The 12,500-nt window shown below is 37.1% G+C and overlaps 1 protein-coding gene across 1 annotated transcript in view; it reads right to left on the reverse strand.

Annotated features, from left to right (window-relative positions):
* The window catches only part of LOC135209488 (proline-rich protein 36-like), a 50,154-nt gene that overhangs the window by 6,521 nt on the left and 31,133 nt on the right, over positions 1-12,500 (reverse strand). Inside the window, exons 3-5 of the mRNA XM_064242146.1 lie at positions 1,205-1,348; positions 810-1,067; positions 169-221 (exon numbers count right to left, since the gene is read on the reverse strand). Coding sequence (XP_064098216.1) covers positions 169-221; positions 810-1,067; positions 1,205-1,348 — 455 coding nt within the window. The remainder of the gene's footprint in view (positions 1-168; positions 222-809; positions 1,068-1,204; positions 1,349-12,500) is intronic.

Below are 12,500 nucleotides of genomic sequence, written 5' to 3' on the forward strand. Positions count from 1 at the left end.
CTTAACATCCTTGCCCGGTCTTTATCGCGTTCCGCTAGTCCTAACATCCCTACCCCTCCCCCGCCCCACACCATCCACGTCCCTTTGCGTTTCGGAATGCCGTTCGTTATCTCTTAAGGCCGAAAATCCCACTGAAATCAGTGGGAATTTAGAGCTTAATGGACAGACTCTTCAGGTGGATTTGGCGACTTCTGGGCGTGACAGGTGACAGCTTCGGGCTCCTGTCAGCGGCGGTATTAACAGGGACTTAGAGAGGACTTTACATAGTTTACGAAGGACTTTGGCTGCAAAGGACTTGTGGCCTCGATGAGGGTGCGTTATGATTCGTTAATAGGACGTTCTTTGGGACCCAAGAGGAAACGAACCCCGCCCCCTTTTCTTGTTTATTCTACGAGCTAGAGAGAGAGAGAGAGAGAGAGAGAGAGAGAGAGAGAGAGAGAGAGAGAGGCCCCTATACCAAACACCTGTACCAAAATATATGGATAAGGAAACTAGTCCAATAACCCCTTCATATTTCCTACCCGATTTTTCTCATTTTTCTCGACTGTACATTTCGTTCCCGAATATCCAGTAGGGGTAATAATCCAGCCCATATTATGTCCCCGTGCCCAAGTGAGCATGATAGATGTAGTTCCAATCACCTTAGAAAGTGTAAGAGAGGTTGAAGTTTGTTTGGATGTAACAAAAAATCGAACTAGTCTTACCACTCTTTCACAGATATCCTTCTTCAGAAATGTATGAAACCACACCTCTCTCTCTCTCTCTCTCTCTCTCTCTCTCTCTCTCTCTCTCATGGCAATTCCAGTAACCAGCTGAAGCCCTCGAGACTGAAGGCAGCAGGCAAAGGAGCTCTCACACACGCCTGCCTCCTCCTCCTCCTCCTCCTCCTCCTCCTCCTCCTCCTCCGGCTGTCGGGTCTCTTCAAAGGGCGGGAACGAGGGAGGAGGAGGAGGAGGAGAAGTCAAAGCACCCGGGTGATATTTTAACGCCGGCGGGCGTTTTCCAGAAATCCTCCCTCCTGGAATTCCAGCTCTCTTCTGGAATTCCAGGGCATAACCGAGGAATGGCTCGGAAGAAGAGATAACAGGGAATGAAGAGGGTTAACCACGAGTGAGAGGAGAGGAAAGGATAGGCGGGGGACGGCGGTAGGGGTGGAGGGGGAGAAGAACAACAAGACGTTGAGGATTCATAGGACTGGACTGACATGGCGCCAGAGGGACTCCTCGGATGGGCCTGGTCTAGAAACAGGGGGACGGAAGTGAAACGGATGATGGCCGAGCGAGAACATGTTGCGAATGTGGTCTTGATCGTTCCTAATATCTCTGGGAGACTTTCTGTAAATGTACAGCTAAAAAAACAAGAACTTTTAACAACATGGAATTAGATATTAGAAGGCAGTTTGTAACTATAAACCATAATTATGTGGAATTTACGTCAGTCCTCATCCTCAGAATCATACAATTTTAGCTATTTTAATTTTTCTCTATCCCAATACCGATTCGAAATCATGTTCAACCTTGTGTTTGAAAACTCATATATAAAGCATATCCAAGGCGACGCAATAGTTCCCAGCGAAAAAATAAAGCATTGCGAGTCACTATAAAGCCGATATTTTTGGAGTTTGACCGAGAATATTAAGTATCATAATATTTTTGAAACCCAACCTTAAGCAATAACTCAGGCTCACCTATGGTGTACATATGATTAAAATCCCGTGATTTTGAATTTCCTTTCTTCTGAAGGTGGAGGGGTTGTAGTGGTGGGGAGAGAGAGGGGCCAACCAATATCCAAACAAAAGGGGTTAAAAATATGTTAAAACAGCATCATTTCATAACCTTTGTAACCTGATGTATTCCACCGGACGATTTTCATTTGTGACCTATCCTGACCTATGCTTTGAGGCCGTGTTTTGCATAACGCAAGTAAAATTTAATATATGCCAAAGTAAGGCAGTTTGTCTTGCCCAATATGTGTATATTGTAGACCCCAGTAGGGCACTGGCTGGGGCGGGTGAAGGAGGGCGATGTAATTTACTGCAAAAACAATGAGAAATATATTGTGGAATAAATTCCATGGCGCTGATGAATGTTTTCATATATATAGCAAAGTGTTGCAGAATTCACTTAAAACCAAAATGTAACGGTAGTCATCGGTTAAGAAGTAAGCTTTTTATGACTGAAAGGATTGTTTTTTTTTTTTACATTTATTTAAAAGATATACCCACAGGTGCGCCCTCCCTAAAAAATGCTCCAAAAACTTTTGAAAAGGGACAAAATTTTCCTCTCTCTCTCTCTCTCTCTCTCTCTCTCTCTCTCTCTCTCTCTCTCTCGCTCTCTGCACATCACACACACACACACCACACGACACACACACACAACACCAAAACGAAAAATTAACCCTCCATAAACACAGACATGTTCCTCTCTCTCTCTCTCTCTCTCTCTCTCTCTCTCTCTCTCTCTCTCTCTCTGGAACACACACACCAAAAAGGAAAAATTAACCCTCCATAAACTTAAAAAAAAATTCTCTCTCTCTCTCTCTCTCTCTCTCTCTCTCTCTCTCTCCTCTCTCTCTCTCTCTCTCTCTGGAACACACACAAAAACACCAAAAAGAATTAACCCTCCATAAATTAAAAGAAAATTCTCTCTCTCTCTCTCTCTCTCTCTCTCTCTCTCTCTCTCTCTCTCTCTCTAATTGCTTGTATTCCTCCCATTCAGCCCCATTAAAGAGCCCCTTTCACGAGGCAATGAACTCACGTACCAACATTAATCACCAGTTAATAGGATAAAAAAGAAAATTGCTTGCATTCACTTTCAAAAATTTATTCAGGAACATCAAACAACGTTATGTAATGCCGTTGATTGTGTAGCACTATTTTTTTTTTATTAGCACTTTGTTAATAACGGGTTAATAACTGGCCGGTTAATGATATCCAGCGGGTTAGACGCACGAGAGTCATTCAATTGATTGGTTTGTGGGTACTAAAACTGGCGTTGCAGCAGAATCATAAGAGTGCAATGTGTATTCACTCTGGGTTCCTGATTCACAGAGCGGGGTCCAATTACTTCGTTTATGTTGCTGATTAATCTCTTGTTTGCGTAAACAATTCAGCTATGGCCGCTCGATTTAACTCGTTCCATGAATCAGGGGTGGACAGATTGCCTTCAAATTGATAAACAAGGGATTCTGAAATTTATTTTTCATTTATTTTGTTTTATTTCATTTTTTAAATTTTATTATATTTTATTTTATTTGTTACTTTATTTTTTTATTTATTTTTTGACGAAGGGAGAATATATTTTTTATTGCCCTTAGATTGATAAACAAGGGATTCTGAACTTTATTTATTATTTTTTAATTTTATTTTTATTTTATTTTATTCTATTTTATTTGTTTATAAATTTTTGACGAAAGGAGAGAACTTTGGCAGTTTGTTTTTTGTTGAAGAGAGGAGACGAATTTTGGCTAGGAACAAAATTCCCTTCTTGAAGAAGTAAAGATTTTCCATTACTTTATTAACTATTTATGTACAAGTTTTGTAATGAGGTAGTCGGAAATCTCTCTCTCTCTCTCTCTCTCTCTCTCTCTCTCTCTCTCTCTCTCTCTCTCTCTGTAGCCCTCTCAGAATAGGATAGCCATATGATTTTTCCAACTTAGTCATTCCCATAAAGTCGTCAAATTGTCAATATATATATACTTTAGTCTTCCCCCTATATCAAAGAGAAATGTGCCTCTCTCTCTCTCTCTCTCTCTCTCTCTCTCTCTCTCTCTCTCTCTCTCTCATAGCAATATTTTTGCCTACTGAGGCAGTAATTTATTACTGTATCAACATCAGTTGTGTGTGTGTGTGTGTGTGTGTGTGAGAGAGAGAGAGAGAGAGAGAGAGAGAGAGAGAGAGAGAGAGACCCAAATACGCATCGGTAACGTAAATAAAAGAGTTACAAGGAATAGCCGCGTAATTAAATGAAAATACTGGATTACTGATTGTAAACAAAGAAATGCACACAAAGCGAACTGGAACTGAAGGCATCTGGAAAGTATGTAAACAAATGCCTTTTTTTCCGGATCCTCTGACTTTTTTATATATCCTTTTTATATTGTTTCATTGTTTCTCCTATTGCTTGGAATGTTTTTTTTGTTTTTTGTTTATTAAAGTTTTGTATATAGATTCTAAACTGTTAATAAAATCTGTCGATGAAATTGTATATATATATATATATATATATATATATATATATATATATATATATATATATATAAAGATATATATTTATATATATACATCATAATATATATATATATATAGTATATATATATGTAGCACAAGAATATATATATATATATATATATATACATATATATATATATATATATATATATATATAAGATATATAATGTATATATATATGTGTGTGTGTGTGTGTTTGGTACCTTTCTTCAGTATTGAAAAATACGTCGACATAACCAACATTACCCCGAATTCCAACAAAGTATAAATATATAAAACATATTGAGTAAATAAGAATATAAATAAAGTTAAACAAATATAAAAAAGAGAAGTAAAGTTAATAATAAAAAAAATGAAAATTTAAAAAGTGGCAGATTTCAGCATCAAACGGAATCAACGAACGACTTTCTTTTTAGACGACTTCATATCCATGCGCTGATTTCCATCAAGTATCCGGCCTCTCGGGTAAATGAGATCTACCTTCAATTATGACTGCTTTTAACACCAAATACGAGGTAATCCGGTTTGCATTCATTGCGACGTGGCTGATAATTTCGCACGGGTATTTCCCCCCCCCCCCCCCCCGCACCCCCCCCCCACAAACCCCGGACTTAATCTGTGAACTTGTTGCTCGAGTGTGTGTGTATTTAAAACTAAGAAATTACGAATGAAAACATCACAAAAAGGGCATATGTTTGTATTTTATTTAAACTTACATTACATGTGCAAACATCGCTAAAAGGCCATATGTTTGTATTTAAAACTTTATAATACATGAAAAAGGGCCAAACAAATCATTAAAGGCCCATAATGTTCTGTATTAAACTTTATTACATGGCAAAGAATCACAAAAAAAAGGCCATATGTGTGTATTTAAACTTACATTACATTGTGCAAAGATCACAAAAAAAGGGCCATATGTGTATTTTAAACTTACATTACATGTGCAAAGATCACAAAAAGCCATATGTGTGTATTTAAAAAACTTATATTACATGTGCAAACATCACAAAAAGGCCATATGTGTGTATTTAAACTAAGATTACCTATGAAAACATCACAAAAAGGCCAAAATTTCGAATCTTTGCAAATTGCAATAGGCGTCCTCAGGGCTAACTGAATATGCCCAAGACAATGAATGCTATACAAATACTTCGCGAAATCTTAGAATATTCATGCTAGGTCACACAACTTGAATGTAAGCGGGGAAACTTGACCCAAGGATTCGTATTGTGCCTGATTTGACCTGATATAAGCATCGCCGAAGCTCCGAAAGAAACGATTGGTCGTCAGGATTCGTTGCACCCGAATAAATCTAGCGTGAATATGCAATATTGCAAGATGTCTGCGGATATGGGGCTTCTAAAAAAAAAAGATAAATAAAAAAGTCCTTCGATGTGAACGGAATGGCGAACATCAAGTATTCGACCGAAAATGATTTAAAATTATTTTGCTTGTTGTCGAAGGGTCTTGGCCATCTCACTGGTTTTTCGTAGGTAAAATAGGTATTCATATGTACGATTTCCAGTAAAAAAAAAAACTATCGAAGTTGACACATTTCTTGAGAAATTGGTGAGTGTTCGAGGAATGTGTAACAAAGACATACAGCGGGTTGTGATAACTTTGAGCTACCACAACTCTGCAAAGTTATTGGGTTATTGCAGCCTTCGTCATGGATGGAAAGCTCTTGGCGGTTCTTCTCAATATCTTGTCAAAAAGGGTGTTTATATTCATGAGTTTCTTATGCATACATACATAAATACATAAGAGCCACCGTATTACGCTATTTATGCGAACACTCTCCACACTCGTGAGATTCATACTGCATATCACAATACATAACAAAGTCATATCGATATATATATATATATATATATATATATAATATATATATATGTGTGTGTGTGTGTGTGTGTGTGTGTGTGTGTATATCACCTGAAGAAAACTCTTGTTAAGAGTTCTCAAGACGAACCAAATATTAATATCAAATGACCTCTCTTGATAACTTAAAAAAATACAATGCAAAGAGCGGAGAGAGAAAAAGGATAATAATATTCTTTGAGAGAGAGAGAGAGAGAGAGAGAGAGAGAGAGAGAGAGAGAGAGAGAGAGAGGATCGTAAAGAACGTTGACAATGTTACTCCCTATGTACTCTGCGATTTCGGGATCTATTGAAATTTCAGAAATGGCTGTTCGTGCTACGCTTCCCTTCCCTCTGCAATTTAATCAACAGCTTTCTCGAATACTTTCACTCCGAACAAACACTGAGGCGTCGACTTTCTCCCTCGACTTTCTCCCCACGAAGGGTCACTCGCTGCTCGCATTCGATTTTGAAAGTGAAAGAAAGAGAAATACGAAGGATAAAAATCTCAGCTGACAGAGGCGACTGTGTTCACTGTGGTTTACTCTGATTCCGAGAGAGAGACGAGAGAGAGAGAGAGAGAGAGAGAGAGAGAGAGAGAGAGAGTATAATTCTCTGACTGGCTTTTCCATTATTGAGAGTGTGTTTTATTTCTTTGACTTAGCTTATAATTGAGAGAGAGAGAGAGAGAGAGAGAGAGAGAGAGAGAGAGAGAGAGAGAGAGAGATATTCCTTGACTGCTCTTATAATACTGATGAAAATTTCGAGATTGAGAATTTATTTCTAACTGGCTCTTGTAATTAACTTGAGAGAGAGAGAGAGAGAGAGAGAGAGAGAGAGAGAGAGAGAGAGAGAGAGAGAGTAGAGTATAACTCTGACTGGCTTTTTTTAATTACTAATTGAGAGTGTGTTTATTTCTTTGACTAGCCCTTGTAATTACTAGAGAGAGAGAGAGAGAGAGAGAGAGAGAGAGAGAGAGAGAGAGAGAGAGAGAGAGAGAGTATAATCTCCGAATGGCTTTTTTAATTAGTGATAGAGAGTGTGTATATTCTCTGACTAGCCCTTGTAATTACTGAGAGAGAGAGACGAGAGAGAGAGAGAGAGAGAGAGAGAGAGAGAAGAGAGAGAGTTTAATTCTGGGAGAGTGAGATGTGTTTACGACTGATATAACGAGAGAGAGAGATAGAGAGAGAGCCAGAGAGAGAGAGAGAGATAGAGAGAGAGAATTTATTTCCTTGATTAGCTCTAATATTGAATAAAAAGAGAGAGAGTTTATTTCTTTGACTGTCTTTTGTATTACTAGAGGAGAGAGAGAGAGAGAGAGAGAGAGAGAGAGAGAGAGAGAGAGAGAGAGAGAGAGAAAAGGTCGAGCATAAATCCGTGCCTATACTAACCTATTTCAAAGGGATCTGTATCGTAGCGGGTAATTAATTTCCCAATAATAGCACGAATTATACAAAATATATTGCGTGAATTACATAATTACATCCTCCCCTGAAAAGAACAACGCAAAAGAACAAATAAATAATACATTATGTAAGTCATGGAATTATTTCCTCACTTTTAAAAGAACAAAGGCTAAAGAATAAAAAAAGGTAAAAAAAAAAAAAAAAAAAAAACACGAGAGTGACCCGAAAGTAATATATACGATTTGGTTTTCATCCGCGTGACTCATCCGACTGGCAGGGAATCTCTCTTAATTAAAGTTAAATATTAGATACCCCCCGCTCTGTTAATTTGCTTAAATGCATTTGGAATTGACTTCCAACACAGAAGATAAATCATATATTAAAATCGGATATCACTCGGCCTCGGCCAAGTGAGGAGAGATTGCTAGAGGAAAGTGTGTGTGGAGAGAGAGAATTATGAAGTTAGGGATTTTTTTTTTTTGGGATTTTTTTTTTTTTTTTTAGGGCATCGCAGGGATGGGAAGTCTTGCAACGGAAAATGATACGGTTTCAGTGGTTGGAATTCTATATATATATATATATATATATATATATATATATATATATATATATATATATAAAACCCAGTGTTTTTAATGACCTTTTATACTTGGACGTATCCTGTTTTTAACAGAAGAATTTTACTCACAAACATATATATATATATATCTATATATATATATATATATATATATATATATATATATATTTTATATATATGATAGTATATATATATATATATATATATATATCACAAGAAAACAGCAGTCGTTCGAGATATATTCTCAAGGAAGCAAGGGAGACGTCTCCTGGTAATTTAAAAAGGCTTTATTAAGCGACGTTTCGGGGTCCGCCCCAGCATCACGGCTGTAAAAAGAATAATACACATAAATAAAAATAATTATCACCTAATAACTAACATACATTTTAAAATTCATAGAAACCTACTACATTGCTAAGAAAAATTACCATCTCAAGTGAAAGGAAGAAGACGAGTGACCAGATGGAGAAGGAAAGGTTCCAAGTAAACATAGTTATGCCAGGTAAAGAGGGGTAGCGGTAGTTTGATTGTTTAATTTTCGAACTATTGTTTTTATGGAAAGCGATTCGAAGACAGCAGCTCTTGGAGAAGAAGCCCGTGTAATGATTTTAAAGTGTTTGTATTCTATATTGAATTTGTCATTTTTTTTAATGTTCTCGAATGTTCGAGAATGCTGGTGAAGACAACCGGACACCTGTTCTATAACTCACTCCCCCCCCCCCCCCCCCCCCCGTGGCAATCAATGCGGACTTTAAGAAGACTACGTGAGACCCCGACATAATTTTTTTCCCAAACTACATTGTTGGGGCATGAAAATAAATAGACCGCATTGGAAGTCAGAAGAGGGCTCAGCTTTTCTTTATATCTAAATAAAGACCCAATAGTTAATGGGTTTCTTACGATTAGTTGGCTTTTTATGGCCGGACAATGTTCACGTATTAAACGTTTAACTTTGGTATAAAACGTTGTATCACTGATAAACGGTACACTAGCAAAGAAAGTCATTCTAGGAGCAGTTGGTCTGTTATTTTCTCTATTAATTTATTATTTAAAAAACTTGGTTAGGTATTTGAAAGAAAAAAACCTTAGCTGGATAGCAGTTATCGGTGAAGTACTGTTGTAAAACAGTAATATCATTGTGATAAATCCGACCAGCCAGAGAGAGAATATGCCCTGTGGAAGAGTGTATATAAGGCGTTTACTTTAATGTTAAAACTACAAAGCTGTAAAAAAAATTTGTCCCTAGTCCAGTAAAAGCCTTTTTTCTTGAAATTGACGTGTTAAAACCGTCCGTATTACGTGACACTTCTATACTAAGAAAGAGAGCTTATTATCATTTTCATAATAAAATTGTAAAACTTGATATTAGAGTAGCTGAATTGGCAAATTGTAAGAAGGAATCAGCCCCCGTAATAAAGCCTTTTAAATTACCAGAAGACGTCTCCCTTGCTTCCTTGAGAATATATATATATATATATATATATATATATATATATATATATATATATATAGATATATATACACGCACACACACACACACACACATATATATATATATATATATATATATATATATATATATATATATATATACTATATATATTACAATTCCTTGAGCGGATGACCCAACATCATGAATTTAAAGCTCGTTAACTTTCACGACGTGATTTCAATAATTATATCTGGGAATTATCAGTCAAGCTAGAATAATTTCTCAGGTAAGTTAATAAAAATATATGCACTGAATTATTAACCAAATAAATGGTAATAAATATCTCATAAAAAACTAAAATATTAAGTAGCAAACAGAAGCGAAAATCACCTTCGTTGAATAAAGATATATAAAACGACACCAAAAAGATTTCCTAAATGGGCAGTTCTGGGTGAAATCGAAGTCTGCATTTGTTTTGGTCCGGGGACCAATATCCAAACCCCGCCGAACACCCCCCCCCCCCCCCCTTTCCCGACCCCCCCCCCCTTCCCGCCCACCTCCGCCCCTCAAAAGGCCCCAAGTAATCGGAAAGTTCTCCCTCCCACTTCAAATCAGATTACCACTGACCTCGTCAAAGGTTGCTATTTACCCGGCCAAAGACTTTCGCAGATAATTGTAGAGGATTCCTTCTCTGACAGAATATGTAATGTAATGGAAAACCGGGTCGCTCTTGTAATGGGGACATTCGTCTGATGACTGCATTGGTATGAGAGAGAGAGAGAGAGAGAGAGAGAGAGAGAGAGAGAGAGAGAGAGAGACTGACTCCAACAGCGTTGTACTTTGAACAAATATAGTCTCCAATTCAGCTTTAACCTCGTAATGTTAATAGAACCGACTCACTTGAAAATCTACCTATCTGATTACAGTGAGGATAGTGCCTGTTTAGGTGTTATGTATCTCCCTGGAGAGAGAGAGAGAGAAGAGAGAGAGAGAGAGAGAGAGAGAGAGAATAGAACATCAACATTACCTCTTGTCAGGCGCCCTTTTTCAAAGTAGCACTAATGGAGCTGAAATCCTCGCATTAATCAGGCTAAAAATATTAAAGAAAAATTGGTTAGATCAAAAATTGAAAAAAAAAGAAAATAAAAAAGCGCTCTTAAATGCGACGACGGAAAAATAGAACATTCAATCAATCACGTCAATGGACGTCGATGGATTAACGGGAAATCTCTCGTAATTGGAGACAAACAAACATTATTCTGCTCATTTCGACGATGATTCGGCTTCAATTCTCTTTGATCTAGCCGAGGTTAGTGCCGTGTCAAAGACTTGACGGGTGTGTCTTGTAGGGAGAGTGACAAAGCGACTGACTACTGTTGTTGAGTGATTGATTACAAAATCTGACTGAGATTCAACCTGTCTGTAATGTGTGTGGGCTATTCGGTTTTATCATTTTACGTTTGTTTATCTTGATCTTTGTGTTATTATTACTTCTATTAACATAATATGTATTTCTATCTTCTATTTTTGTTTGAAAAATTTATTTACCTTTTAATTAATTTTTATTTATGTATTTTTGTATTCTTATATTTTTTCCTTCTTTTCGTTTTTTGACCTTTCTAATGTATTGTATTTCAACCAAAAATTCGGGTTAAAGCCACCCAAACAACAACAGCCATGGCCCGCCGCCCCCCCCACCCCCACCCCCCCCCCCCCCCCACCCCCCCCGCCCTACGACCACGCCCGCCGCCCCGCCCACTGTCCTGTGGTTTAATGTTCCTTTTGGGGGTCCACCAAAGGCCCTACCAATTAAAAGAAGGGAGTTGACCTCCTAGCCGGTACCTTCATTCTTCGTAACCGAACAACACCTCCCCCACGAAATAGCACCCCCGCCACCCGTATACCCCTCAAAAAATAAAAAACATTTCCGTAACCAACTCTCCGTAACCGAACACCCTCCCCACGAAATCCCTCCCCACCCCCTCAATCCCCCACCCTGTATACCCCACCAAAAAAAAGAAATAATAAATAAAAAAAAACTCGAATTTCCCCTAACCAACTCTGTGTCACAACTATCCTATTTTGGTCTCCTTTGTAACCAGGGAGTACTTTTCTTTTTCTTTTAACGTCTAACACAACTACTCCTCAGAAGCCGAATGAAAACATGCCGAGGAAAAACCTGACCCAATTTCGGAACACTTCGACTGACGAAAGGGTCAAAATTTCTGAGCGACTAGCGAGTGCGTGTGTTTGTCAGTGTTCAAGTTTTTTTTTTTTTTTTTTTGTTTTTTTTTTTTTTTTATTTTTTTTATTTCCGCGTTCGCAAAAGATTGAGACACAACAAGAATGATCGCGGGACCATTAAATGTGAGGTTAGCTCTGAAGGGTGGTGGTGCCACTTCGAGCGCATTTTCCTCTCAAATATTTCTTAACGTGCTCTGCTTTATAGCACAGATGCAAAACGACTGATTTAGATATATATATATATATATATATATATATATATATATATATATATATATATATATATATATATATATATCTTCACCTGTATGCACATGTGCACATATGCGCATTTCTGCACCTTATGTTCAACCTATTTAAGTTTAGTATGTACATGTGCACACACATGTACATATTACTGTGTCTTATGTTCAGCCTATTTTCAAGTTCTGTGTATTGATAATGTATACATATATACATTTATATATATAGAATATATACGTATACATATATATATATATATATATATATATATATATATATATATATAATATATATATATATATATACTATATATATTCGAAATTCAAGAGCCAAGTTCAAAGTGAGTTGCCAGATATCACTAAAAAATAGAATCAAGATTTTTTCTTTATATGTATGTGCTTTTCAAAGTGATAGTTCTAAAAGTTAATTCTAAATTCAAATATCTGTTGAGTTTCCTCTTTAGTTTGTAAAAGTATTCAGACAAGATTACGGTTAAGAATTGAC

This window comes from Macrobrachium nipponense, chromosome 11 (assembly GCF_015104395.2).
Source record: "Macrobrachium nipponense isolate FS-2020 chromosome 11, ASM1510439v2, whole genome shotgun sequence".
Classification (NCBI taxonomy): domain Eukaryota; kingdom Metazoa; phylum Arthropoda; class Malacostraca; order Decapoda; family Palaemonidae; genus Macrobrachium; species Macrobrachium nipponense.